Genomic DNA, 27,936 nt, shown 5'->3' with positions numbered 1-27,936 from the left:
CCCCAGCCCCCGGCGCGGTACCACAACTCGATCGCTTCCTTTCGGACCCCGGGAGGGATCACGTAACGCTCTCCGCGGTCCCTTGGAGCGGCTACCGGCGCAGCCCCGCCCGCGCCCGGCCGAGACTCACCCGTCCATTGCACACGGAGGAGACCCGCAGGGAACGGAGTGGAGACGCCGGAATAACAGGAACGAGCCCGACCGCTCCGTGTTATAGACTCACAAAATGGCGGCGCCACCCGGCCCGCCTCACCCGCGCCAGCATCCCATTGGCTACTGGAGATGTCATCTTGATGGACGGGGCGGGGATTGCCCTCCTCCGGAGGTTGGCGCCCTGGCGCTTCTCGATGCGCCTATTGGCTGCGAACGGGGCGAGGGGCGGTTCTCAGCCCCAGTGTGTGGCGCCATTGGATAGGCTCCGGGACACGGCTGGGAGGAGCCATCTTGAGAGCGGGAAGGATGCCGAAATGCCACACGCGTTCGCCATCTTGATTGGGGGCAGGGCATGAAATAACCTCATCGGGAGCCATCTTGAGTACGGGCAAGAGCGCCAACGTGCACATTGTGTTGTCATCTGCGGCGCGGCTCGGCGCCTTGCAGCCTCTTGCGTGGGGAGCGGCTGCCGCCATCTTGGCTACGGGCAGGGAAGCTGTGCGCTGCTGTCAGCCGCCATCTCGAGTAAGGGAGACTTGTTCAATTAGGTTAATTGCTAGTCTGGTGGGGGGCTGATGAAGTTAGACAACACTTAAGAGTTGTTTTTTTCCTTAAAATCTAGGGCAAAATCTGTTTGTTTATTTACGGGTTATGTCTTACTGATAAGGATTATGCAGAGAGGGAGTGCCTGAGGTAAGGCTGTGCTGCCTGAGGCGGCGTTCTCTCAGGTGCAGCTGTGGCAACGTTTGCTGACAGAAACACCTTTTTTCCAGTCAGTGATTACTTAGATAAGTGTGTTTCGTGCTGAATGTGTGTAATTGCTGCATATCTTCCAGAGGCCGAGGTAAAATCTGCACTTTTTCAAAGCTCTAAAAGCAATACCTTTGCAGGTGCTGGGCCAACTACAGCAAGTTTATATGCAATGCAAACATATGGATACATTTGGATTGGATTCTTGGCTCTTTTAAACATAACCATCCACCTCCTCTGCGTGCCAAGAGATGTGGATCCTTTAAAATCACTGAGAAAAAGGAGCAGTTGTGAGCATCCCTCTGGTTCAGGTGGTCCCAGCAGGCTGAGCAGTGCTACCCCACAGCACTCCGACCTGGCAGCCCTGGGCTGCTCCTCTGCTCCTCCTGCTCACACCATGTGGATGAAAAGCTGCGTGTTTCTGTTTAAATATAGCTAATATTTCCTCGCTGGGAATTCTACCAGCTTTATTTATTTTCTTTGCCTCGCTTGTCATAACCCTATCCTTTGACTGCAGCACAAAAATTAATTGTCCCAGGCCTCCCTATGAGTCCCTTGTGTAGCACTGAATCAAATATCTAACGTTAAGTCGACATTGATCTTGGCTTCATTAGCTGCAGCCCTGTTTTGAGTGTTTCTAGGCAACATAATACTGGTCTTGCTGCAGAAAGGATCCCTCATCCTTCATTCGCACACTCACTGCTGTCATTTTTGTGAAAACATTTGTACAGATCTGCCAATCTTGCCTCTGTTATCAGCAGTAAACAAATACATGGATGGAAGCATAGGAGCTGTAACACAGCAGTGTCTGTGGCACCTGCAAAGGTTGGGAAAAGATTTAAAAGTGCAGATGAAACATGGAGTCTTGTCCTTGGGCAGCGCTTCTGCTTAATGTAGTTCTGACAGGTACGAGCATGCCTTCTGTGTTCTCATTTCCTTCTGAACCATACACTAGACAGGTAACTATGGGAAAAAAAAAAAAAAAGAAAGAAAAACATTAAAAATGTGAAGCCAGCTGTAAGCTTTTCTTGAATACGTATTCCTGTGTTGGTTCCTATAGCCCAGAGCCCTGTTTTCTCATAGAGTGGTGGGATGCTTTGCTTGTCAGCTCACTCTTGGCATCATCTGTGACATGCAAGAGCTCCCAGCGAGCTCAGATTTTATCAAGAGCTTCGTTGGGCTCCCAGCCATTTGCCCTTTGCTGCAACAGTAAAGTTCAAAATGGAGAAGAGTTATGTTCTTCCCTATTACTACAGGCGACCAAAGGCCCCTTCTGAAATCCAAGTTATTTTGCTAGGTACTGCATATGAAAGGAGGCTTAGCTTGTGCCACTGATAAGAGATTTACAACTTAGATGAGTCAGAGAAGGGGAAAATGATGGGACTGTGTGATTTGCTTTAGAGTCGTTGAGCTGAGAGCCAGAAAGTTAACCTGATTTGATCAAAGCAGAGCAGGAATTTGATTCCCGTCTCACAAGCCATAACACACTTTCTCCAACTGTGCCTATTTTAAGCTATGTTTCACATGGAAGAGTTTCATTTCATATTATCTAACATTTAATTTTTCTGGTGGCTGTTGAAATTAGTTTATTGCAAGTGCAGATATTCCAGCTGCTTTTCAGATATCTTTGGAAAAGCAAACATGGGTGGATGCCATCAAGGATTTATTATATTTCAAAGACCTCTGGTGCAGTTGTGGCCTAGCTAAAAAAAACTGTTAAAATTTGTGCAAGCTCACTCAGATTTTGTAGCAGAAATGCTGATTATGCAACCTTTTATCATCTTACTGTAATACTTAACAGAAACTCTAGTATCTTTTTTGACACAATGGTAGCAAACTGACTAAGGATGCTATTGTGTAACGCAGCGTTTCTCTGGGCCAAACAGGAAAATGCATTTGAGAACAAGATAATACTTTATGGAAAAAAAATAAAAAAAAAAAATAAAAGAAAAATCAAACAACACCAGTATCTGGGAGAATGACCCGACTGTATCTTTTTGTTTTGAAAAAGAAGCTCACATGAAAATAGCCATGTGAGAAAAGAAAAAAAGAAAAAAAAAAGAAAGAAAAAAGGAGAAGGAAAAAAATATGAATCAACTGCTTTGGTACAATCCAGCACAAGGTCCCACCCTCCCCCAGCTCCAGTTACTCACATGGCCAGAAAGGCCTTGGAGAGACACACCCAGGTTTTTCTCTTTCTAAGCCCTTCCTGCCTACGTTATCTCTCTGAGTTCAATTTACCACGCCGGGAAAGAGAAACCTCTGAAACGAAAAGGACCTTTTTCCTGCCTTTTTTCTTTGTGTTTTTAAATAGCCCTGCAGCCTGTGCTACAGTCACAGGATGCTTTTCTGTGTAACTGTATTCCTTGGCAAACTAGAAAGCTTTTTCCCTCTTCTGCTGACTCTTCGATCCTGCCCTTCTATCAGTGAACTGAAAACAGGAACCCTCCAAAAATGTGGTCTCTGATGAGGAAAATGAACTGTCTGTAGTGTGTATCCTGGATAGTGCTTTTAATGACAAAACATTCTCTTCCTGCACCCTCCTCTCCCTTTTTATTCTCAGTACCTTGCAAACTTCTAAACCAGGAAACACTTTCATTTATAACTGCTATAGTGTAGCCCCAGTGCAATCTGGAGTGGCAGGGGATGTTTCAAATAATTTTGTTTCTTTTTGTTGCTTTTATTTCCTTTAAGCCACTTTCAATTAACACGGCTGTTTTGTTTAAAAGAGTATTTGCAGCTTTAGCAACATCTTGGGATGCCAAGAACATTCTTATGTGCATCATTCACGATGCCACATCACAGCCCTGGAAATGGTTAGGCTGGAGCTAGCAGAGGAAGAGCAATCTCACTGCTGTGTTTATCACACCAAAATAAGACCTGTGTGTCTGCTGATCAGCCAGCCTGAGGAATGGAGAGGAAGGGGAACCAGAAGCACTGCAGGGCAGGAGTTACAAGCTGCACGGGCAGAGAGCTGGGTTACTGGAGGAAGAGGGGTGAGCACACAAGCTGTGTTAACTCAGTGCTAAGGTCGTTTCCTAACTGTAGGCTTTCAGTTTTACCAGCAGCATGCATCATTAGCAAAGGAAGTATTTTTTCCACTGATCCAGAAGAGTTTGGCACTGTAGAATTATCAAAAAGTGGACCAGTTGGTAGGTGATTGATGCATTGTTTTGGAATTGAGCCTAATATATTTTCAATATTAGACAGGAAAAAAAAACGTTTCAAAGCAGCTCGAGCTGCAAAACTGAATGTTGTGTTTGCTGTGCCACACAGCAATTTGATGCTTCCCTTCCAAGGACAGAGATGGATAGCACTTTGCAAGCAATTTTATCTGCACATGAAACTTCTCATTAGTGCTGCCATTTTACAACATGCATCCACCTTTTAACAGCATTGGAACCGTCTGCCCCCTGGAATAGTTTTGTGCTGCAAGTATTTGCATCAAATTAAAATGGTAAGAATAACCAAAAAATCTGAAGTTTTGCATTTCTTCCCTCCTTCCTAATGAATGACAAAATGAGAGACTTATCTGTATGTGTTATGCTGTTGTTATCAGCTCATGTTATTTCAGAACTTCCCTGTCTTCGCTGCTCCTCGCAGATGCTTTCGGGTGACTCATTTCCTGTGAGGGATGAACCAGCCATTTCCTGGCTATTGAGTGCATTGGACTTTTTTATTTCTTCCAGTATGTGTTGGAGTGGATTCACCTCTGGTTTGGTTATACCCCCTCTAACTTACACCAGAACCGCACACAAGATGCTAGAAGCACAGATCAGTTTCCGTCCTGTTTGTGTGCCCATATCATTTCAGCTCTTTCCTCCAACCCGTGTTTCCAATTTCCTGAGCCACTATTTATTCATATTTCCCAGTGTGATTCTAACTGTTGTGGGCAGCTTGATTCAACAGCGTCACCGAGCTAAGAAGAATGTCTGATCATTGTTGTTTTAGATAGGCTGAAGTACCTCAGCTCTGTCATGCACCTTTTTACTGCTCTGTTGTTTTTTTTTTTTATAAATTATTCTTCTAATCTAATTTCCCAAGATTTCATTTGAATATTTAGATTCATTAGCCTGTCATACATTTGTAATTTGGGGGGAAAAAAACCCACACAATAGGGATACAGCCTCTTGAGTCTGAATGTAGCACATGTTGTGGGGATGATCACTGAATAATTCATACCCTTGATGATTTATTCATGCCCAGAAGCTGGATACCTCCACTGCGACTTTCCATCATCTCAAAGAGAATGCAAGTTCCTATTCAATTGTACCAAGCTTAAAAGTACGAGTAGCAGCCCTTGCATTAGCACACAAGGCATGGGATCTTGGGCAAATAGAGCAGGTGTGCATTAAAAACCTCTCCCTCATCTTTTTTCCAAAATGTTTCTGCTCAGCAACAAATGGTAAACTCCTGTCATTCCAGTGCTATGTGTGTCACACTGAGACAGGAACTGAAATACAGGTAGATGTCACTGTGAGTTCTTTAGCAGGGAAGGCTGGTGAATGAGCACTCAAAGCCCTTCTCCAGTGATACACAAACAAAATGTGATGCTGTGGCCATGATGTAGAACAGTCTGAGCGTGGAGGATGGACAAACAGGCCATGGCTGTGTGATTTGATGCAGCAGAGCTGATCCTCTTCTCCACAAGAAAATGCAGTCTTATTTCCCACTGTAACGTTATGGATTCTGAAACAGTTGGTACAGATGCAGTGAGATTGTTCCTCACCTCCTCAGGAAGCCCTGCAGGAAAGCTTGGACACATAGCAGCAGTTCAGACTGATCTCCTTCCAGTGCCATCAAAAATGCACCTTTAGTAAAACAGTGCAGATCTGAGGCTCCTGACCTAGGTGAGGATTCTGCAAGACACTCAAATTCCATTTGTCTAGAAGTAGGAAAGATGATCCCATATTTCAGCAAAGTCTCCAGAGCCACAGGCAAAAATATCCCTAGCTGGCCACTGTGAAATTTCCTAATTGTTCACCCTGTAATCCTGACTTCTTTTGTCCTTGGAATAGGCTCTACATCAGCATAATTAAAAATGTCAAACACGCTTGAGAAACTCTCCAAGTTGCTAAAAATGAATGTGAATTTCCTCTCCACAACCTCGCTTCATCTTTCCCTTACTCTGGCCTCAGCTTTACAAAGTGGTCTGTTTCCAGCCCTTCAGCATAGTTTGCATTCCACTGCCAAGAATGAACATTTATTTATACAAACAACCATCCTTACAAGCACATCTCCCTGTGCTATCCCAGGGCAGTGAGATAAACATAATTTCTGTTCTCTGCTGTGTTGCTGAAGTTCTACTTTTTTTTTTTTTCTTTATTCAGAAGCCTTTTTTTTTTTTTTTAATAAAAGATTGGTGCAGTTCAGTCACCTTCCATGCTACAAATCTGTTCAGAAAGAGACCGGAATACTCTTTTATTTCCTCACAATGATTTTATTTTATTGTGCTCTAATAATGGTGCCAGTTTCCTGATAAACCACACAGGGGGTCTTGATGGCTTGGCAAGCAGGGTTTAAAGAGATCTCACTTGTGTGGGAACTTGGAGGGCTTTGTGTAACTCAGAACTGCAAGTCCAAGTGCCTGCTTTTCTCACTGCTACTTTTAACCTGGTTCTCCCAGCTCCGTTACTGGGCTGCTGCATGGCACTGATTCTTCCATCAGCACAGGTGATGTTGTAAAAGGGATCAGTGGTAAAAGAAACAGCGGCTACCAGGTGAGCAGCGTGGTAACAGACTCCTGTGGCAGGGGAGCCTGAAGCTCATGCATTATTTCTAAAGGCTCTCCATTGCTCACCTGTCAGGCTGAGGTATTGTTCGATGAAATGCTAGCTCATCACCTCTGTCGTCAGGCTGTCTCCCATTGCATCTGCTGTATAAATGGATATAACACAGATGTTAGATGACTCCAGACAAGGGAATTTCAGAGTCTGAGTGCAGTTCATTTAAATGGAAAAGAAAAAAAAAAAAAAAAAGGAGCCCTAAAAGAGATAGAGAGGCACGCAGAGAGCATCTTGAAGATCTCCATTAGATGCATATATCTGCAAACTGTTGCTCACTTACTGTAAGCATGCCAGATTTGTCTGTGCAAGAGCCAGCTTCCCTTCTCAGTTGATGTAATTGTTTGTAACTAGGAGTAATATTTAGATTGATAATGTTTAGAATTACCTCCACCAGGGAATAAGACAGAGTAGTTTTCCAGGGAAATCTCTCATTTGCATTTTGAGGTAAGGGAGAAACAAGTGACCCCAAAAGAACATGAAATAGCCCAAGGGGAGAAATGCAGAGACACAACTCTGTTTTGGAACTGCCAAAACTGTGCTTCCTCTCCCCCTTCCCTCATATTCCTTTTGAGGTCCCAAATGCAGTTTATAGGTGCTTCAGCAGCACAGCTGAATTAAAGCACTTTTTTTCCACATCAGTTCAAGAACAAATATTTCCAAATACATCTGAAAAAGTAATGGGGCTGACATCAGACTGCTGCATGCCTGCCATGAGGCCCGCATTGTCATACAGGCTAATAAAGACATCATTTTCCCAGGGCTTCAGCTCTATTAAGCACAGAGCTCCAAATGATTTCCTACTTGGATCAAAGATGTGTTTGTTTCAGTGCCACTTAAGTTTAAAAGGCAATACTGGGAATGAATGAAATCTCCCCAGTGGCAGCTGCTGAGGTTCAATGGGTTTGTCAGTGCCATAATTATACAGCGGACGTCTTCTGTTTGCTGGCCCATATGTTCCTGGAGGATGTTATGTAATGGAAGCAGCACAGGAAAGCCTTGCTCCCAGAGCTGAGGGGTTTTGTTTTTGTGCTAGAAGGACTTGCTTATGTTTCCAATGGCAAAAAAAATGGAAAGAGATGTTCTGATTTCAAACCAGCGTGGGCCTTATTTGCTCAAAGCAGATGGAAGTGTACAAACAGAAGCAGTCACCTACATCCAGTGTCCTCAAACCAGATGATTTAGCAGGGAGACTGGCTACTAACTTATTATTTATAGCTAGCTAATGTTAGGAGTGGTCACTGTGATCAGTGGTAGAGTTTGGTATGACCCTGGATTCTAAGAATAGATGTGGCTTCTTGTCCTACTCTGCCCCACAGCACTTCTTTCTCACCTTTAGGTCTGGGTGCTGATGAGAAATGTTTGCTCATTAAGTAGCTATCTCCTAGTCTATGTCTCCTATGTCTAGTCGATTGTACACCACATTTTCTGTGTAACAGACATGAGAGTGGACTGAGATCTCCAGGGTGTTAAAACAAGCATCAAAAGAACATTGAGACATGAACCTGCAAAATGTGAAGTCGGGGAGGATCAAGAGAGCTCAAGTTCTCTGTTGCCAAAGAAACAGAGGAACACGATATCCTCTAGCATGTTTAATATTTAATTTGGTAAGATGCTCAGACGCAGGGGCAGTGAATGCAGAGTGCAATGACAACACTGTACCAGCACTGCCTCGTGTCAGCTGGTTTGCAGAACGTTATGCAGCTACCTGTGCCTTCTCTAAACATCATCTCACTGATGTGTGTTCTGTTAGAAACAGAAAAGACTTGAACAGAGGCATATTTGAGGCACTGGAGATCTGTTACTGACTTAATTCCTGCCTTTCATACACTGCAAGCAGCTGAAGTCAACTTGAATTGAGACATTCTCCCTACGGAGCCAAGTATAATTTAGAGGGACAGCTATAGGTGTTTCCTTGCATTAAGGAAGAGGCTTACAAATAAGTATCTAACTTCACTTATTGAGAAAATACTTAATTTCAGCGTGTTACTTCTGCAACAATGTGAAGACAGTTAGCAAGATTTGCCCTGCTGAGCTTTGCCTGAGCACTGAAGTACGCCTGTGGTCAGCAAAGAAGCAAAAAAGGGTATTATGCAAACACAGGAGCAGGGCTGTGGCTGTAACTCACAACCAGGCCTACATCCCCAAAAGCACAGCACAGATAGCTGTTTGAGGAGCCTATTTAGGCTTCGGGAAAGCAACAGCCTAGGTGATTTTCTAAGACATGTTAACTGATGCCTGAGTCACCTGAGAGCATACACAGGAAGATCCAGTAAGAGACAGCTGGCTTTATGGTTATGGGCTTGGAGAGATTTCCAAATTGTTTTTCAGAAGTACCTTTTGTGCACCTGGGACAATTACAGCAGAGAACTCCAGACCTGAACTCACTCATTACCTCATTTTTTTTCCCCTTGAATTTAGAGAATGGACTTAATTGTTTGCTCTTGCTCACCCTTTGGAAAGAGTGTTATCACTGCTGTAGGACAAAGGTTGGCAAGCTCTTGTGGATGCTATGCCAGAGTGTATTTCTCTTTTCCAAATTAGTGGTTGGGTGTGTCAGAGCTGGGTTTTGCTATCTCTCCAGAGGCAAGATGCCATCCATCTGTGGTATTTTTCACCTGTGAGACTCAGCTCCTGCTGAATGCAGCACTCAGGTGGGAGACAGAAACTGGGAGCTGCCGCCTGTTGGGGTGCTTCTCCAGATGATGCTGATGCCAGCTTCTGCCTCAAGATGCCACTCAAGAGTGACTGCAGACTCAGCTCTCAGGGCAGAGAACCTTCTATTTGTTTCTATTCCACACAAGGGATCTTCAAGCTGTTTTAAGATCACTTTTCTAAATAACTGATATGTTCTTTCTCTCTCTTATTCTAGGCTACCCTGTCCTCTAGGTGCTAGTGAGGTCCTTGTCTTCCCTCCCTAGATTGCAGTGCTCCGTGAGAGGCTTCCTGAAGCCACTTGAGAGACCCAGGAGGAGGTAAGGGACACAGTGACACTTCCAAAGACAACAGCAGAAAATTCTGCCAGGGCAAAAGCTCCAGTGGTGGGAAGTCTGCCTCCAGGAGCCACAGCAATTTAGTATCACATCCAAAGCAAACCTTCATAAACACCTGAGGTGTAAAAATGGGAATTAGCTCTTTGCCTGTTGCTAGCAAAACTGACTTCTGCACATACCCCCATACTGAGTCATCACAGATCTGAAGTGCTTCCAAAAAGGTGAAAATCCTCATGTCTGGAAAAGAGTTAAGGTGTCAGCAGTTAAAATCATTCCCTATTGCTACATGTATATACATTTATATATATACATAGGTTAGCGTGTCTCACTGAGAACAATTAGGTCTAATTACAAGTCACGCTTTCACCACAAATACCATTTAATAACAATTTTTCTACCACATTTCATGCAGTGTTTTATGAAGCATTACCCCCTGCTTGTGGTTAGGCAACGTGTGATGCAGAACAGATGAAAAAGTGTTTGGGTTAAGGTCAAATCAAATGCACAGGTCAGTGCTGGGAACTTTGGGTGATGCTCCTTCCAGCCAACAGCACTGCTGATTTCTCTTTAGTTCAGCAGATGTTAGGAAACGTGTCTTTATAACTTTGGCTAAAAAGACAGAAATAGATTAAACTGCAGTGAACGTTAACAACTGAATTGAAGAAGATAAGCAAGTTCCTTTTAGCAGATTGACAAATGGGATGTTAATATTTAATAATAAAAAAAAATAATCGAGGGAACAGACGCTGAAAGCACTGAAGATCCATAACAGCCTTATCGCTGATCCAAGGTCTGCACACGGGGAGGTCGCTGTGCTCAGCTGAGGCAGCACCACCAGTCAGCACTGCACAGCACTGTATTTTTAGCAGCAAGACAGCCGGCTTCCTACGAGGTCAGCACATCCAGGGCTCAGTGCAGAGAATCGTGGAGTCATTTGAGGTGGGAAAGACCTTGGAGATCATCACCTCCAACCGCCAGCCTGACCCACCGCAGCCCAGCACTGCGCCCGACCCTGAGCGCCATTGCTGTCAGCGCCCTTCTTGCCTGCGGGTCAATCAAGCAGGCGGAGCTGTGTTGGTGGGCGGGGCATGTCGATGGGATGGATAGTGTTGATTGGCGGGGCGGCGGCGGTGGGCGGGGACTCGGAGGTGGGCGGGGCGCAAAGCGCATCCCGGCGGGCGAGCGCCCTCTGGCGGGGCCGCGCTGTGAGTCCGCTCCCTGCAGAAGGGGCGGGGAGGAGCGCAGGTAATGGCTGTGTGTGTGCAGACTCCGTGAAATGGTGAGGGTTAGAATCATAGAAGTTACCATAGACGATGACGTTACCACATGACTAGAGAAGCTTGAGCTTCCTGAAAAACACCGCAAAGAGTGAGGCGAACAGCTACAAGAATGAAAAACTGGCATACAAACACCTTCTTGCCAACGGACATCCTCTCCTATTAATTAAGTGAAAGATTATTTTAACACAAACAGCTGCTGGGGAATAAAGCAATTTCCCACAGTCTGCTCCCTGCTGACACAATGAGGTACTCACCCCTAGTGCAGGTCTGGAAGGAAAAAAAAAAGAAAAAAGGAAAAATAAATCAGCCTACATATAGAATAGTTATGGAAAATAACAGCCCCCTCCCCCCTGATGGCACTAATCCTAAGTGTGAGGCTGCTCACAAATGGCAGCACTAACAGGATAAGCAACACAATTGTGATCGATGTTGTAGCATTTTCCACCCAAGTAACAGATTTGCCCAATTTCAAATTCAGCTTTTGCTTTTTTTTTTTTTTCCCCCCTATTTATAGCAGTTCATGTTTTAAAATTAATTTTTTCCTTTACTACATCTGTTTTTAGAGGCTGATTACTGCTTGTTGGAGCAGGCGAGCCACTGCCAGCTGGCTGTAGGCTTTTATTGGCTCTGTTTGAAGAAGACTTGATTTAGAGCTCACAGTTCTGTTACAAGGAGGGCAGCCATGTAATGCAGACCCTCAAGAAAAGACATAATTAGGACTCGGATGAAAAAATGTGTCCAGTTCTTTGGACTAAAATGCTCTTGTTCAAGGAATGTAGTTTACTGTATGCTAACATTTAACATTTAACTCTGAGGGCTGGTACATGCAATCAGATCCGGCCCTCTCTCACAGAGCTGGATGTTGCTTTCTATCAAAATACAGACATGCCACCCTGTAGCAAGTACTAAGCATCTTGGGAACTGCATTTCTGCAAGCAGGGAAGGAGAGGTGGAGCAGAACAGAGCAGAAGAAGTGCTGAGAAGGCTGTGGTACATTGTGGGGAGGAAAGGAACAAACGTGGCAGAGAACAGGAAGAACGATGTGCTGGGAAATGATTAATCCACCCCAAAGGCCCTTGCTAAGAAGTTGTGGGACAAGTTCAATGGTTTTTGGCAGCCACGAGCAATTTCTGCTCCACTCTCGGCCCCCTCCTTGCTCCTTTCAAGCAGACGTGCTCAAGCACAACTTCCTCTCGCTGCTGCCCCAGACGCCCTGTCCCTCCAGCAGTGTCCCTCACCCATTCTCTGCAGCTCTCTGGCAGCCCATCCCCTCCTCTATGCATGTTTTACAGCTGTCCTGTGTCCCTCCACCTCCAATAAGTGTTACTCAAGCAAGCAGGAACAAACAACCCATGCTGGGGGAGGGGGTGGGAGCCAAGTTTAAGAACTGCTGCTCTGTATCCTGTTTTTCAACCAGGATTGTTCCAGTTTCCTGCACTGTCTTATCTAGAGCTGAAAAGCCAAAGCTCTCATATTTACTTGCTTTGTGCGTGCCTCAGCTTTCTAATCTGTGAAGCAGACCTTATGAGACATAAGAGAAACACATCCAGGACTATTACAGGGTGGAGGGACAGGAACAGCGTGGTTAAAGGGCTTCCAGTGTCTATACAATTAAGCTCTTTATTTAGTTCTCCTGCTTGCATAAGCCTGCGTTCGTCACAAGGAGTTTCAGACAACCATCCACATGCTATAATGCTACTATAATGGAGTTCATGGAAATGTAAAAGGGTAAAGTATGGATATTTATGTTAGGTGATTCTGGGTAGCAACCTTGCTAAAGAACTGTTTTTAGAAAGGGCTGAATATTTTCCCCACAACACAAACTAGGCACAGGAAAGTCTTAAATAGGAAGAAGCATTTCAGTGCTTGTAGTCAGCTTTAAGGGCTCCACTGGAATGCTGCAGGCTTCTTCAAAATACCTGACCACATTTTTTTTTAAATACATAGAGAAAATAAGTATATACTGTGTTAACATCTTGAAAGCTTACCATGTGCAGGGCCGTGAGAGAGCAAAACAACTTTTTTTCCCCCCTTTTTTCTTCTGGTGAGCATGAATTCACATAACTGTAGGTTCTATTAATGCAGTGATTTCCCTATGGGTTAAAAGCAAACAAACATTCCCTGCACAGCTTTGGAATTTCCTGCTTTTCTGCACGAAGGTGTGGGTTCTACATACAAACCCCAAGCTCTGAACCCCTTCCCCATACAGAGCCTGTTGTTGTTGGAAGCAGGTAGTGCTGTAAACACATTTTTCTCTTTTTTTTTTATTTCCCCCCTTTTTGCTCAGTTCTAACAGTAAATTCAGTCTTCCTCCACTTTACAGCTTCTTTGGAGGTACTCTCAACCAATGTAAATAAGAAAGCAGGACTGGGCTGAAGAAGTACCCTCATATGATTACCAGAGTTTTTATTTGGACCTAAATCTGAAGAGAAAAAAGGCTTTTTCAGTGAGATCAGGAAAAGGAAGACGTGTGCTTGGAGATAAGGAGAGATAAAAGCATTCCAATTAAGGGCTCTCATGATAGAAATCAAGATGATCATCTGCCAAGTCAGTAACTTCATGGCCTTATGACCACACAGAGCTTCCATTTCTATTACATTTTCCCACACTTTGTAAGTGCCAAAGTGATGCATGGAAATTGTTTGTTTGCCCAAGCTGTCCTGCCCTCTGGGGAGAAGTTACACACACTGAGCTCGAAGATAAAGCTCTAACTTCAGAAAGAGCAGAACAGTTCTCCCAGAGCTTAGTTCAGCTTTCAACAGGCAGAGGAAGGCTGAGGAGCACTGCTGCCCATTCCACTACTTTAAAGCAAGCAGATTTTTGTTAGAAAACTCTTTAAAAATCCTGGCTTTGCATGTTTCACAAGCTTGCATCTGCAAACAGCACTGATAATTTTAGCCCAGAATGCTTTGCTATCAATAGGAAGCCGTAAAAAGGAACACATGGATTGATGCTCATGTAAGAGCAGAAGGGCTTTGCAGAGCTTTGCTGACATGCACCAATTTCACTCCAAGCTGCAGTGGTTCTGCTGCCTGCTGTTCATTCCTTACTGGGATGTAAAGCTGACCTGACAAGAGAGATTTGAGCTGCGCTGCTCTTGCTGAAAGGGACATTCAGTGCCATGGTCCATCACCTGAGCTTAGAGAGAACTTTTCTCTGAGGCTTGTGCTTTGCCTAATCAGGATAAAGAAAACCTATTAATTGTTCTACAGGTGTTTCTTAATGCCTGGTTCAAGAGGACTCCCTCATGCTGAGCAGTTCAGAAGTCCCACCACTTTGATGGCCTTTTGTTTTCCTTCCTCTTAGAACAATCACACTTTTGCCTGAACGCTTTGCATGCTTACTCACTTGGGCTCTGCATTCAGCAAAGCACGTTTTGCTTTGGCATCAGCAGACTGAAGCATTCATTTAAAATTCAGTGTTCCTAAGTGCTGTGCCAGCTTGAGCCGTGGAGCTGGGCTGCTGTGCGGCCCCAGAGCCTGCTGCTTTCTGCAAGTTCTGAATCGACAGAGCAAGGCTTGTGTAAACACACTTCCAGGAGCTCTTCAGCACAGGAATTTGGCCAAGCAGTGGTTTCCCAATCCCTGGGTTTTGTTTGTCAGGACACAAGGGCTGCCCCCACCACGTGGCTCCTGCGTTCCCCAGCCACACTCCTTCCTCCTGGCAGCTGGGCTGGGTGCTGGGCCTCATCCTGGCCTGCCCTGGTTGGGGGAGCACAGCATGGAGTGGGCTGGGTGCTGAGGGATGGAACCTGGATGCTGGCACACAATCGGATACCTGCAGTACAACTGTGCGCCTACAGTCTTTCTCTCAGTTCAACTAACCTGAAATAAATCCCTGCAGACAAACAGCATGTTCACAGCTTACAAAGCAGCCCTACATCTGTCAGCTGGGATGGTTTTCTTCCATCTTCTGCAGCTGGCTTGGAAGAGCAGCACACAGAGCTGGCAACCAGCCCTGGAGGCTCAAGCTCACAGCCTGTAGGGCCAGAGCTGCTCCCACAGCCAGTTCAGACAGGATTCCAGTGCACAGCGCTTTCAGTTGGGCATCTTTTGCTGCCACTTGATGTAAAACTTTTAATTAATAACAGCCTAAGACTAAGCCTGGAGTAAAGGCTGCCATTACAAACGGTGAATTCACGCAGTCTCGGTCACACAGGGCATCGTGAGGCTTCTTGGCTCTGTTGCAGAATCTGTACTGACAGTAAGGTGTGCAACCAACGACTCAGGAATTACAGCATCCTTCCAGACTATTACACAGAAATGTTTCTGCATTTCAGCTTGGAGAAGTTAAGATTACTAGCCATAAAGTGCCAGGGCTGGAAGGAACATCTCCCTTTTGAAATTCTGTCGTTTATATTTTGTTCCAGTTTTTTCTGGTACTCTGTATAGGCAAATCCTCCAAATATTTACATAAGCCAAGCTTTTACATAGAGTTCTTTTGGACTAAATGTGATTGCTTACCTTTGTGAAGATACATGTTCTATGGAAGCATTTATTTTGGGCTGAACATTGGAAAAAAACTAGCAGCATCTGCTAGCCAGATATTTTATATGTGTATGTAAAAATATATTTTCTCTCTCTAAATATACACACACACGTATGATGGTTATTTTAGGTCCTGAGAGAAAAAGAAAGGATATTCTACTGAATTCCACACGAAAGATCACCCAGTGAGATAAGAAACGCCAGCATGGTGAGTATATCTTACAGCATAAATTATACCAAAACCAATTATTTCTAGCAGAATCAGTTACAGCATTAAAATTGCAGAATTTTAGATAGGTGGATGTGAGGTCCATTTTTCAGCTTCTGGAAAGCATCCTCCCAACAACACAACTATGAGCCCCGTTGGCTGCAGGGAGGAGGGAGGCAGAGGAGCTGATTTCTGATACTTCCCCTTGTTGGCTTCCATCAGTGAGTACAGAATTGTTGATAGGTACCAAGTGGCTCAGAGCACACCTCAGACCCACTTCAGTGAGGTGCCTTCCCCTCAGCTGAGCTGCAGTACCTGCTTGGCTGACTCAGCAAGTGTGTTAATCTTAATTGTGCTGAAAATTAAGGACACATGTGAACAGCTCAGCTCAGCTGCAGTATGATAAATTCTTAAGCACAACTACTTGATCAAGGCACAAGCCCACAACTATGCATAAATTGCATTTGTATCAATTATAAACTCACCATTCCAGAACCACACCCACATTACCCTCCAGGTCTTCCAAGAGGACAATTTTTTAAATTATGATTGTTATTTTTAAAGAAAGAACGTACTGTTTTAGAAAGAATCAAGAGAAGGATCACTGATGTGGAATTATTATTCTGTCGGGATGGGGCTGAAAGCAGGACTACCACTTTATGCACGTCCTCTTTCACTTCATTACTTCCAACATGTTTTTTGCAGTTTGAGAGCATCACTGATGAAGGCTGCAGCAATGTCAGCTCGCTTTGCAAGGATCTCTCCAACCTTGTGACCTGGGCACACACACATGGGACTATATGCATTCATATCCCAACCTTGGAAACTGTGCAGAACGTGGGTCAGCCTAGCAAGGAGAATTCTGTTCTGTGGATTTGTGGAGCTGGACACGCCTATCACTGGACGTGTGAAGATTTACACTTTGGAAGCAAAGAAGGGAACGAGGCTGCAGAAAGGAGGAAGAGGCAAACATCCTTTGGGCCTCCGTCACGAGGTGCTGCTATAGGTGAAAAGAGGATCAGGATGGCCTCCTCTTTTGAAAGGGCTAGAAGAGACAGTGCTGCCACAGGATCACATGGCACACCTGCAGGGGGACCTCAGCAAAAAGACACTGTCTGCAAAATACGTAACGAACCACCAGCCAGGCCAAACCAAAGAAACTGCAAATCCATGCAACCTGGCTCTGCAGCAGAGCAGCATTTGTCAATATCCATAAGTGAAATCAGAACAGACCTCCATGAGATGAAGATAGAATACAATGAAGATCTACACATCATCTCTGATGATGAACAGTACGTACTGAATGCAGAAAACCAAGAAGAGAGGGTCAACCAGAATATTCTTTCACAGTCACCACCTGAAGATGTAACTGCTGAGGTAGGTTTGCAGATGTATCGTGATCAGAAGACAGAAATTAACAAGCAGGCAGTCACCTCTACGTCTGGCTTCACCCCCATGACGTCGCCTCCCCCAACTCTCTGCTGTATTCTAAAATCTCCTGGGAGGGATCGGAAGATCCTGGAAAGCAGCTTCTTGAGTCTGGGTCCCCTTAGTCCCACAGTGTTTGTAAGCGAAAATTCAAGAGCGAGGGATTCTGCTGGGTCAGCAACACCAAAAGAAGATTTAGAATTGATTCCTATCTCCAACACCGAAGCAAAAGCCCAGCCAGAGCCACCTGCCCCTGTGATGTTCTTTGAGCTTGAAGCCACAGTAGATGTTCAGCAGCAAATCCACCTGAGCTCTACTGAATGCAGTGTCTCAGGAACCTTGGACTTGAATGGGAATGCCACCGAGGGCCCTGCAGAGGAGAGCAGGCTGTCAGGGTCTGAGCAGGCACCTCGTCCTTCAGCCTCGCTGAGCCCACAAAGCAGGAATGCCAACCAACCTCCCGAATCTTCAAAAACCAGTAAGATGCCCTGGAGCTTTAATCACGGGAGGGTTTGTGGGCATGTTTCACTTTCCCAAGCAATTAAAGGAGGGTGACTTCTTTTAGCTGGCAAAATGTGTATTGTAGCATCGAAATAAATGCATCCTATTTAGGTCATGCCATTTCTACCAAAAGGGACTAAAAATATTCCTACACAGATAATGCCTTTTACTGAGATACCCAGATGTTGACTTGGCTGTAGCTTTAACCCACTTTGAATATCTTGGTCTTTCATTTGGTATCACCATACAGCACGTTGGCTGTACTTAAGACAGAATCCCTGTGAGAAACTGGAACCAGAGATGTGAACTCCGGTCTCACGGAAGGAAAAAAAAGAATGAGGAAGTAACTTTTAAAGCAACAAAACAGAAATTTTGGCTGAAACTCTGGCTTAGCATAGATGTGTGCTACACCGGAGCCTTAATACCAGCTACACATCATTTGATTGAATGATTAAACACCTCAAATAAAATGCAAATGCCCAGGGTTTTAAAGGCATGATAGTGAGCCACAGCATTTGCATTGATAACTATTTGCATGCCTGCAGGTGCTGTTCTGTGTCAATCCATGTAAACTGCTGGCTAGTCAGCTTCATGGTTTGGTTTTCCAGCACCTAGGTGTAAGCACTGAGGCATCCATCTCTTCCCATGGTCTGGTCAATAACAAAACAGAACAGGCAAAACACTGAGACAGCAGCACAGTAGAATCCACCTCCATTCAGTCACAGCATTTTATGATTGCTAAGCACATACAAAATAGCTCAGTGCCAGAAGAAGAATTTCTAGATGTTGGCTTTAGAACCCTTTTTAATCTACCCCTTCTTCAGCCCTGGAAAAATCACAGGTGAGCAGATGGGGCCCTACAGCAATCCAAAGAACTAATTTCTCATGCTATATGGAAGTAGTAGATGTGGTACTGCCATAGCAACTTGAGAAGGACCCCAGCTGGAATCCTGGCATCCCTTTCTTTAAAAATATTATTCATTTTTTCTTCTTCCTTACTGTTCACCCCTAACTTTTGGTCCACGTTTTTATTTCACAGTGAGAGCTTTCCTGCCCTGAAGAGATTTCAGGGCAGAGGAGCACTTTGAAATATGTCTTACATAATGAGGTACAACATTTTGAACACATGAATTGCAGGGCTCTCAGTCCCGAGGCAGATGACAGGATCCACATCCAGGCTGACTCCCATTCATTTGAACAGAGCAGACTTTGGCCCCCGGGGTCACCACGAAATACAAGCCAGAGTAGTTGCAAATTGCTGAAAGCACACCAAGTCCATTTTGGCTTGTTTGAACTTCGTGGCTAATGCTGCAGCAGCAGGAGTGGAGCTGCTGGTTATGACCTCAAAGTCAGCCAGGGCAAAATTCAGTCCCTTACCAACATAAATACAAGCCAGCAATGACAACTACAGTTCCCAATAATTCTCTCCTAATTAAACATGATTCAAAAAGAAAATACCTTACAGTTATCTAGATGGTAGCATGCAGATTCACCATTTAAGTGAGGGAGAGAAGACAGGCTGTCCTTCCACATCCAGATGAGCGCTACAGAGCGGTGTGGGCAAGGCAAAACCAAAGCTCTAAAGGAAAGGCTTTGCGACTGACTGATTTTTAAAAGGAAGGTGAACATTATTCTGCATCTCCTTCTATTTCGCTGATCTCCTTGCTGGCTGTCACTGATCACAGAGCTCTTTCTTATCTTTTAGATGTGCTGAGCAAGAGAAACCGCAATGCTGCCAACATCAAAATTTTCAGAGAGTGGTTGGATGTGCGCTGCCCTTCTGAGACACGTGAGATCCATAAGCTGCCACCCAAAGACCTCGATAATTACCTGGCCTTGTTCTACACGTCTGCAAAGAAGCAGAACGGCACGGATTTCTCCACTGGGTCTTTGCAGTTCTTTCAGAACAGCATAGACAAGTACCTCAAGGAGCACGGTTATGAGTACAGCGTGGTGAAAGGATTTGAATTCAGAGCATCTCAGGAAGCCTTGAAACAGAAGCATCAGCTTCTATCTCAAAGAGAGAGAGAGGAAAAGTGGGCTCTTTTGGAGAACCTGACAGATGAGAACGTGGATAACCTCCGTAAGAAGGGGCTGTTAAGTCAGACCAACCCACAGGGCTTTCTGCACCTGATGTTTGTAAATATCATTAGGGGGTTTGGGGCGAGCACACACAGCCGGGGCCAGAATCTGTACTGGGGACAGCTGGTGCTCAGAAGGGACGTGGCAGGGCTGGAGTACCTGGAGTGGAAGCACGACCTCAATGCAGAGGAAGCTGCAGGGCAATCGGTTCCACATCTCTTTGCCAGACCCAACAACCCCGAAAAATGCCCAGTCCAAGATTATAAGAAGTATGCAGAGAGGAGGCCGGGGGACATGCTGCACGATTACGACCCGCTGTATCTCTCCCCCAGACACATGTACTCCATGTGGGACCAGGTGTGGTACAGCAGGAAATCACTGACCAAGGCCAAAATGGGGAAGATGCTGAAAGTCATTCTCCAGCAAGTCAAAGCGTCTGAAAAGAAGCTCAGGAAATAAAGGCGTCCACTTAATTTCTGTTTGAAAGGAGCGTGTTCTGAAGTTGCATTTGAGAGGTTTTAATAGCAATATTTAGCAAAGGCTGAACGTCCATCTCTTTGGTTTCACCTTAGAACACAATGCCTGCAGGTTTGCATTGCTTTCGTTCCCAGGTGAAGTGAAAATCTGTTATTGTACAAACAGCACTGATCATTCAGTTAGTTAGAAAAGAGGATGTGAAGTTTTCGTGTTTGCAAAAACAAAGTCAGTGTTCTGCAGTGTTATTATGTGATAGAGCAGCTGGCATTAACTGAGATAGGGCTCGTTAGCTGACAACTTCCTCAGCTGTTTAATTGCTATTCGTTCAATACGTTCTCTCCCAGTCCAGGCAAGTTGTTGGATTGAATTGTTGATGCATTCAAATAAAACAGTTTTGCTTGACGTTGTTTGCCTGTTCTCAAACAGCAGAACAAAACAAGGAGATACCGATAGATCAGCCTTTCATTTCCCCTGTGCTGATCTGTTCGGTCCGCACCCCAAAGCTTGCTCATGGGAGGCTGATACCTCCCAAACCAGGTGGCACCATCCATCAGCAGAGCCCTTTCACAATCACACAGGTGTCTCTTGCTTCTCTGGGCTATGAGAAAAAACAAACAAACAAACACACAAAGCCAACAAGCTGGTGGGGGCCGGGGGTCCCTTCCCACCCCCCATGCTGCAGTTCTGTGACTGCCAGGCTTCTTCACCAAAGGAAGTGACTGCTGAAGGCTTCTGCAAAACTGCTTTCTTTTCCCTTTTTTATAGGTGGGATTTCAACACCCCCCCCCCCTCCACTGTCAGTTCTGAGACCGAAAGGGGAAGCAGCAGAAGGGAACTGTGCTGCACCCGCGAGCAAAGTCCAGCAGCACTTTCTGTAAGCTGGAGGGAAGTCCTGCAAAGCTCCTGCCCTGGGGAGCAGTATGGTGTCAATGCGGGCCCCCAGCACTGCTCCAGGTCTGCCAGCTGCCAGACACACAGACTGCACCAAGTGAGAGAGTGCCAACTTTAATAAATTAGCAATATAAACAGCATTAATAATCATCTATCACCGTGCCCCAGCAGATCAATGACTCAATCAGAAGCCTCGGTTTCTCCTCAGTGTTGCACGTCAGCCCCGGGGCTTTCCTGGGTGTTGTCTGAAAGCCTAAAACCACTCCAAAATAAAACATTTATTTTTATAAGCCAGAAACACAGCTTGCAATGAGAAGGACCTTCAATCACCGTATGATTTCTCTCCATCCAGCCGCCTCCTTGCAGAAGTAATTAAAACAGAATGATCAGCCTTTAAATAAAATGATCAACCTCCCCGCCTTTAAATAAAAACAAACTATTGCTTCACCTCAAAGGGAAAAAGGTGAAAGCAAACGCGACGTTGAACGGATCGGATCAGCTGCTGGGATCTGCACAGACCCCCCCTCCCCCATTCAGTCGCTGTCGGTGCTCAGCTGCCCGCTCTCCCAGCGCTGCCCCATAGCGCTCTGGTGCCGCACCACCCGCGTGCTCTCCACCACCTGCGGAAACAGAACACTTTTTTTAAACGAAGAAACCCTTGGTTATTATTATTATTATTATTAATTAGTTGAACAGCCGCCCCGCTTGCAACCAACGCTTCCAGCCCCGCGCTCCGCTGCCCCCCCCCGGCGGCTGCGGGACGAGCAGGGCCGGATTCAGCCCTCAGCCCCGCACCGCATCATGCGGGACAGCCCCCCCCGGACCCCCAGCACAGACAGGGCCGTACCTCCGTGTTGATTCTGTCAATGGGTTCGATGCCCGCGTACTGAGAGAAGAGAGAAACAAAAGTTCAGCGCATCCTGGGAAAAGAGGGAAGCGCGTTTCGCACCACCGGGGCGCTCCCACCCCCACGTCTCACCTTGCCCTCCTCCTTCGTTCTCCTCCTCCTCTCTTCCGACGGGCTGCACCGCAAAGAATCGGGGCCGGAGCTCTCGGAGCAGCTCAGGCGCAGCGGGGTGAAGGACGCGACCAGGCCCAGAACGCCCGACTGCTGCGGGGCCGGGAGCGGCGAGCCGGACACCGAGTAAGTGCCGCTGGTACCCGAGGCGGCTGCGGACAGAGAGGGAGAAAGAGACGCTGCGTGCGGAGCTCCGAGTAGTCCCTCCTTGGCCCTACAGCTGACGGCTCGCTGCCCGCAGCCCCGCACCCCGACGTGCCGTCCTGGCGCTGCGCGACGCGACACTGTGCGCTCCGGTCCCCAAAAGGACACCGTCGGACTCATGAACGGGGTCGGCCCTGCCCTTACCCGAGCTGTGCCTCGAACGGGAGCTCTCCCTGGAGGTGCCGTCCCCGCCGTCCCTCAACCGCCTCCTCCGCTGCTCCTGCAGCTCCTCCTCTCGCTGCAGATCGCTGCGGATCTCCTCCTCGATCAACGCCGAGCGCTGCGGTCTCCACGTGCGCAGGGTGTACTGCTCGTCCCGGCCGTGCTCACCGTCGGGGCTCCGCTCCCGTCTCGCCGCGCTCCGCGTGCCCATAGCGTCGGAGACGGAGATGCGGGGCTGCCAGAAGCTGAGGGCGAAATGCTCCTTGCGCAGGACGGGGCTCGGGGTGGAGCCGGGCAGCTTTCCTCCCGCGGAATCCTCCCTCGCCCTCGTGCCGACGGAAGCGCGCTCGTACGACCAGGGCTCATCCCGGCCCCGTTGGTGCGGAGGGGTCGCAGCGGGGCTGGAGAAGGCTTTCCCGGTGCGGGTGCCGTCGGTAAGGCCGTCTCCGGGGCTCCGAGGTCGCTCGGTCACCCGGCGGCTGGAGGACGGCTGCTGCTCTTCCTGCTCGAAAACCCTCCGGAGCTCGCCCAGCTCCTGCGACGTGCCGCGGTCGTAGAGCCCCGGCAGCCTGCCCTGCCTCCGCAGGTCTTCCTCACGTTTTGTTTCCTTTTCTATTTCCCGCTGGACGTTAAAGGATGCGCGGCCTTTGTCTTTCCCTTTCCTTCCCTGAGCCGGGGCCGCGTTCAGGGACAGCAGCGGTTTGGTCTGGATCTCCACCAGCTCGCTGCTGGACGTGAGCCTCTGCATGCCCCGCTCCTTCCATAGGCTCTCCTCCCTCTCCATTGCCCGCCGGATCTCCCTCTCGATGGGCGTCTCACCGCTGCCCTCCTCTGAGCCCCCAGCATCCTTCACATCTCCGAGGCCATTTGGGACATCACTGCCATTGCTGCTGTATCCAGCACTGTACATCTCCCCCAGCCCCGAGTCCAAGTCGTCCCTGGACGATGCTCTGGCCAGGCCAAGTGCTTTTCCCGTGGGATGTGACACGTTGGTGTTACCCTTCCCACGAGCGTAGCCCTCCTCCTTCCCCGAGGCCTGGTGCTGCACGCTGTACACCGTGTAGATGCTCTGGTCCATCCTGCCTTGTGTGGGCCCTGTGGTGTCACCACGGCCCCTCTCAGCCTTCGTGGTGGTGTCAGGGCTGTGCCACTCCTGCCTGGAGGTTCTGACCGTCACCTCCGGCCTTGGGGACGTGACGTACCCTGGGCTGAACAAAGCACCAGGGCTGCTCTTCTCCAGCATGAGGAACTGCTGCCGTGCAGCCGAAAAGTTGATCTGCTCCCTATCGATGCTCTCTGGGTCCACAGGTGTCACAGCCCGACCCGGGGAGGGTTTATCAAAGCAGATGGCAAAGGTGCCAGGGACGCCGTGGCTTTGCCCACCTGCGGTGATGGAGCTCAGTTCATCCATGGAGCTCCACTTCTCAGCCATGGTGGAGCTCTTCCGCACCACTTGGCCCCGGATCACCTCCCTCCTCTTGTCCTCCAGCTCCTTTGCTTTTTCGGGGGAGATGTTTGGGGGTTGCAGCCTATATGGGTCTGGCTCATCATCCTCGTACAGCTTGGAGGGCTTCCTCTCGCCCCTGTAAGCCCTCAGGTCATACAGGTTCCCTGACCGCACCACCTCCAGCTGGGACTCCCTGTCCGGGGATGGGCTCCACACATTCTTCTCACTCTCCAGGAAATACGAGGGTGACTTCAGCCTGCTTTTCTGCTCGTAGCCATTCTCTTTCTGGCTGCTGTAGTCAAATATATCGTCGTCTCCATCCGTGGATGCATCGTTGTGGTCATATGTGTGTGGGAACTGGAAGACCATGTGCCTGGTGACCCTGTCCATCGCCTGGCCGCTGTCAGCATCCAACACTTTGCTGAGCTCTTCCTGGTGCTGCGTGGGCTCTGCGCTCACCTGGAGGTGTCCGGAGTGCAAAGTGAGATCCTGCTGGCCCTGCGGGTGGAAGAAACATCAGGTGGGGCACAGGGAGCAGCACAGCTCCCCCTGACCCAGAACATCCTCACCCGCAGCGTCGCTGAGCAACGCCCGAAGGCAGACGCCATCACATGAAATAATGATGTTGTAAAAACTGTTTGCTCCGTTGACCCACAAACGGCAGTTTTTGGGCAGCGGTCATTTGTAAAGGGAGCTGCCAACACCCACACCCTGCCCTTAACCCATGGGCTGCCATGGGTACCACTGGGTACGTGGCCTCATGGCTGGGACAGGTGCTGACAACACCGTGCTGGGAATTTCTTGTCCGCTTATAGGAAGGAAACTCCAAATAACTGCAGTTATTGAAACAGTAAAGATAACAAAAATGGTTTCAGGGCTCATAAAAATAGGAGACTTTAACCCATGTGTCACACAAAGGAGTAAACACCTGCCCTGACCTTGGCACTGGTCCTGCTGCCACTAACTGGGCCGGGGCTGGGTGAGAAAGCAGCTGCCAGGGCAGGGCAGGGTGGCACAGATGGGTCCCAGCCCTGCAGCACGCAATGCAGCACGCAATGCAGCACACAATGCAGCACACAATGCAGCACACAGTGCAGCACGCAATGCAGCACGCAATGCAGCACACAGTGCAGCACGCAATGCAGCACACAATGCAGCACACAATGCCTGCCCAGCCCTGTGCTGGGGGACACAAACCCTGGGTGAGCAGCACCTCGTGCCCTCTGCTCTCTGCATGCCTTTGCAGTGCAGTACTCCAGGTCCTGCATTCCACCCCCCTGCCCTGCTGGGGTATTTCTGCCCCTTTTGGGAGGAGTAGAACCTGGGGATGGGCAGCACTGATGCCAACAGGAGCAGTTGGGGCATCAGAGGTGCAGCGCAAACCCAGCTCTGCTGGGAAGGGTCGCTCCTGACTGCTCTGTGCCTCGGCTGAATTCCTGTAACCTCATTAATTCCCTGCCTGTAATTCATTATTGCCGTTTTACAGCCCGTGGTGAACCAGGTAATGAAAACTCACTGCCTGCCCACACCTTATCACGTCAGGAAGGGACGAAAGTCCTCACTGAGGGTGACACAGTAGCACCCAGCTGGCCTGACCCTGGTATGCATCGTACCAACACATCCACGCATCCCAGCATATGGGCACTCCTGCTCCCAGCCCTGCTGCTGTGCTGAGACACACAGGAGCAAGCTGGGGTGCTGCAGTCAGCCCTGCACCTGCACCACACGTAGGATTGGGGTGCACACACACCTCCTGTGCCCACCCTGTGTGAGCTGCCCCTGCCCTCAGCCCTCGCTCCTGCCCCGCCGCGCTGCACTTACAGTCCTGGAGCCATTGGTGTGGGGGTCCCATGCCCTGGGCTGGCTGTGTAGGGTGCCCAGCTGGGCTGTGTGCTCTGGGGAGTGGCTCAGTGGTGCGGGTGCTGCGTGGCCCTGATAAGCTCAGCCAGCCCCGGTGGAGGAATTCCAAGAATTCAGCTGGGCTCATCGCTGGCCCGTGTTCAGCGTCCTGTTCCCAACCCCCCACGCCACCCACAGCCCTGTCCCAGAGCTCCCACGCCTGCAGAGTCGCTTGGATCACAGCACTGACAGCTGATGCACCAGTGCAGCAGTGTGCATTCGTGCACCGACCAGGCATTGCTGCGCTAATGCTCCTGCACACCTTCCTCCGGGCACCATCTGCCTTCCTGCAGCCACAAAAACCCCAACAAGAGGTGGAGTTACAACTTCTCTGCTCCAGCCATGCGCCCTGGCTCTGTGGTTGGCTCAGCCAACCTGGGGTGAATCTCGAGCTGCTCCCCTGGGGCAGGGTGGTGACGTGGGGACACGGCCGCTGTGCCACCAGCATCCCGCTGCTCTGAGCCACGCAGGGCTGGAACTGCAGCAGCCTGGCCCCCTGAGCAGCCCACAGGCTGAGCAAACACACAGGCAGCTCTCACTCTCCTGTTTACACCCCGGGGCCTCTCCCAGCTTGGTGCTCACCATGCCAGCTGCCTGATAACCCCATGTTTGCACAGGTGGGGCTGGGCAGGTGCTGGCATTGGCATGGCAGCCTCGGTGCTCCTGGTCCTGCCATCAGCCCCCCCCCCGACCCTCTTCTTTCCTGGGAACCACATCCCCTGCCAACAGGGAGCCACCCTGTGAGAATACAGGAACATGGGGCCTTCGTGTCCAAAGGCTGAGGGCAGGATTGCAGTGCAGTGGCTGTGGTGATCTCAGTGCCCTGGGGCCCGGCATAGCAGCACTGTCACCATCAGCTCTGTCCTGAGCCCAGCTCCCAGCGCCAGCACCCAGCCTTGCACCAGGCATCATGACTGACCCTGGGTAGTGCCCACTCCGTGCTCTGCTCCTCTCTTTGGGGCAGGATATCCCCATCCTCATCCTGACTGCTCCAGCCTTATTCTCACCAAACAGATCCCATCCATCCCACACAGCCCATCCCTCCCTGCCTGCTGCCCGGGGCCCAAGAGGGGCAGCGGTGCCATACCCCACTGGTCCAGGCTGTGGAACACTTGGAAATCCCATTTACCCCATACAGCCCCGTATCACCCCACAGCTCCCATGGGAGCAGCCCAGCACCCCCTTACCACACAGACGGTGTCGGTGGCACGGCGACCTGCAGCTCTGTGTTTCCGGGAGGGAAAGCAGTGCCTGTTTTACTGTGGGGCTGAGACAAAGTCCACGCCAGCGGCCGCAGAGCACCACACCCTGCAGTGGGCACAGCCGTGTGTGCACAGCCCTGGGGCAGCTCTGCCAGCGGGTTCAGCTGGGCACAGGTCCCAAAGATGCCCTGGGATCTCGGGCATGACCTGATGCCAACGCTGCTCCCTGGATGGAGTGAAATCCATGGGACCCCCACCGGTGCAGAGATGGACAGAGTGGTGTAGCCACACAGTGGTGATCCCCTGGTCCATACCCCAGCACTGTCCCCTTGGGATAACAGGTCCCCTACTGCCACATTCCCATCACTGTGCACGCAGCATCACGCCAGCATCGCTCCCCTCCCAGCATTCCACAGCCCCTCCATCCTCCTCTTCCTCCCCACTCCCCCTGGCAGCTGGCTGGGAATGGAGCAGTGCCACAAAGATGACCAGAGCGCCCACCCTCACCTGCACCCTGGGCTCCAGAGTGGCACAGAGGACCTGCCATGGTGAGGTGTACTTAAACATCTCCACTCCTCCGTGCTGCTGTGGCTCTGGGAACAGCCACCTCTGCGGCAGTGGCAGGGGATGCAGGGAGTGAAGGCTCTGTGCCCAGCTGGCAGGAGGGGAGGGAGCAAGGGGTTGTATCCTGCAGCAGCCCGGCCAACTGCAGCTTTGTCTCCACCCCAGGCAGGCTCAGCCCCTGCACTTTGGGTACATGGAGCACTTGGTGCCAGTGTGAGGACAGGTGGGGATGTCCCACAGCCCTGCTCACAGCTCTGGCCACTCAACACAGCTTCACTGTGCCTGCAGCGTGCTGAGCTGAGGGAAGTGCTGCACAGGGGGAGTGGGGAGACAGGGCCAGATGTGCTGCATAGCCTGCTGATGGATCTTCTCCGTGGCACTTTGTGGGAATGACACGTCCCATCCCC

At 48.9% G+C, this 27,936-nt stretch overlaps 3 protein-coding genes across 8 annotated transcripts in view; 1 reads left to right on the top strand and 2 right to left on the bottom strand.

Moving 5' to 3' along the window:
* The window catches only part of PTBP1 (polypyrimidine tract binding protein 1), a 28,371-nt gene extending 28,103 nt beyond the window's left edge, over positions 1-268 (bottom strand). Inside the window, exon 1 of one of the 3 annotated variants that reach the window (XM_085212067.1) lies at positions 131-268. Coding sequence is in view for 2 of the 3 variants with exons in the window: in XM_085212065.1 (XP_085068191.1) it covers positions 131-138 (8 nt within the window). In the remaining variant the exon portion in view is untranslated. The remainder of the gene's footprint in view (positions 1-130) is intronic. The other 2 variants (XM_085212065.1, XM_010724978.4) reach the window with 2 other exon arrangements.
* LOC104914691 (uncharacterized protein KIAA1958 homolog) lies at positions 238-20,772 on the top strand. Of its 2 annotated transcripts, none has more exons than XM_010724922.4 (5): positions 238-678; positions 9,559-9,661; positions 15,577-15,654; positions 16,360-17,560; positions 19,289-20,772. In XM_010724922.4, the coding sequence occupies exons 3-5, from the start codon at positions 15,652-15,654 to the stop codon at positions 20,122-20,124; spliced, it is 2,040 nt and encodes a 679-aa protein (XP_010723224.1). In that variant the 5' UTR covers positions 238-678; positions 9,559-9,661; positions 15,577-15,651; the 3' UTR covers positions 20,125-20,772. The 2 variants fall into 2 exon arrangements, with proteins under 2 accessions (XP_010723224.1, XP_085068190.1); XM_085212064.1 differs by having other exon boundaries at positions 238-1,809.
* A 359-nt stretch (positions 20,773-21,131) lies between these two features.
* Positions 21,132-27,579, bottom strand: MISP (mitotic spindle positioning). 3 transcript variants are annotated; one of them, XM_010724923.4, is made up of 5 exons: positions 27,473-27,579; positions 22,400-24,362; positions 22,013-22,203; positions 21,881-21,919; positions 21,132-21,653 (listed from the first exon to the last, which is right to left on the bottom strand). In XM_010724923.4, exons 1-5 carry the CDS (start codon positions 27,530-27,532, stop codon positions 21,567-21,569), a joined length of 2,340 nt encoding a protein of 779 aa, XP_010723225.1. In that variant the 5' UTR covers positions 27,533-27,579; the 3' UTR covers positions 21,132-21,566. The 3 variants fall into 3 exon arrangements, with proteins under 3 accessions (XP_010723225.1, XP_010723226.1, XP_010723227.1); XM_010724924.4 differs by lacking the exon at positions 27,473-27,579 and adding an exon at positions 26,951-27,099; XM_010724925.4 differs by lacking the exon at positions 27,473-27,579 and adding an exon at positions 25,686-25,836.
* Positions 27,580-27,936: the final 357 nt, after the last annotated feature.

Source organism: Meleagris gallopavo, chromosome 30 (genome assembly GCF_905368555.1).
Source record: "Meleagris gallopavo chromosome 30, MGAL_WU_HG_1.1, whole genome shotgun sequence".
Taxonomy (NCBI): domain Eukaryota; kingdom Metazoa; phylum Chordata; class Aves; order Galliformes; family Phasianidae; genus Meleagris; species Meleagris gallopavo.
The sequence above is the reverse complement of the archived record's forward strand: the minus strand, read 5'-3'. Positions and strand labels throughout refer to the sequence as shown.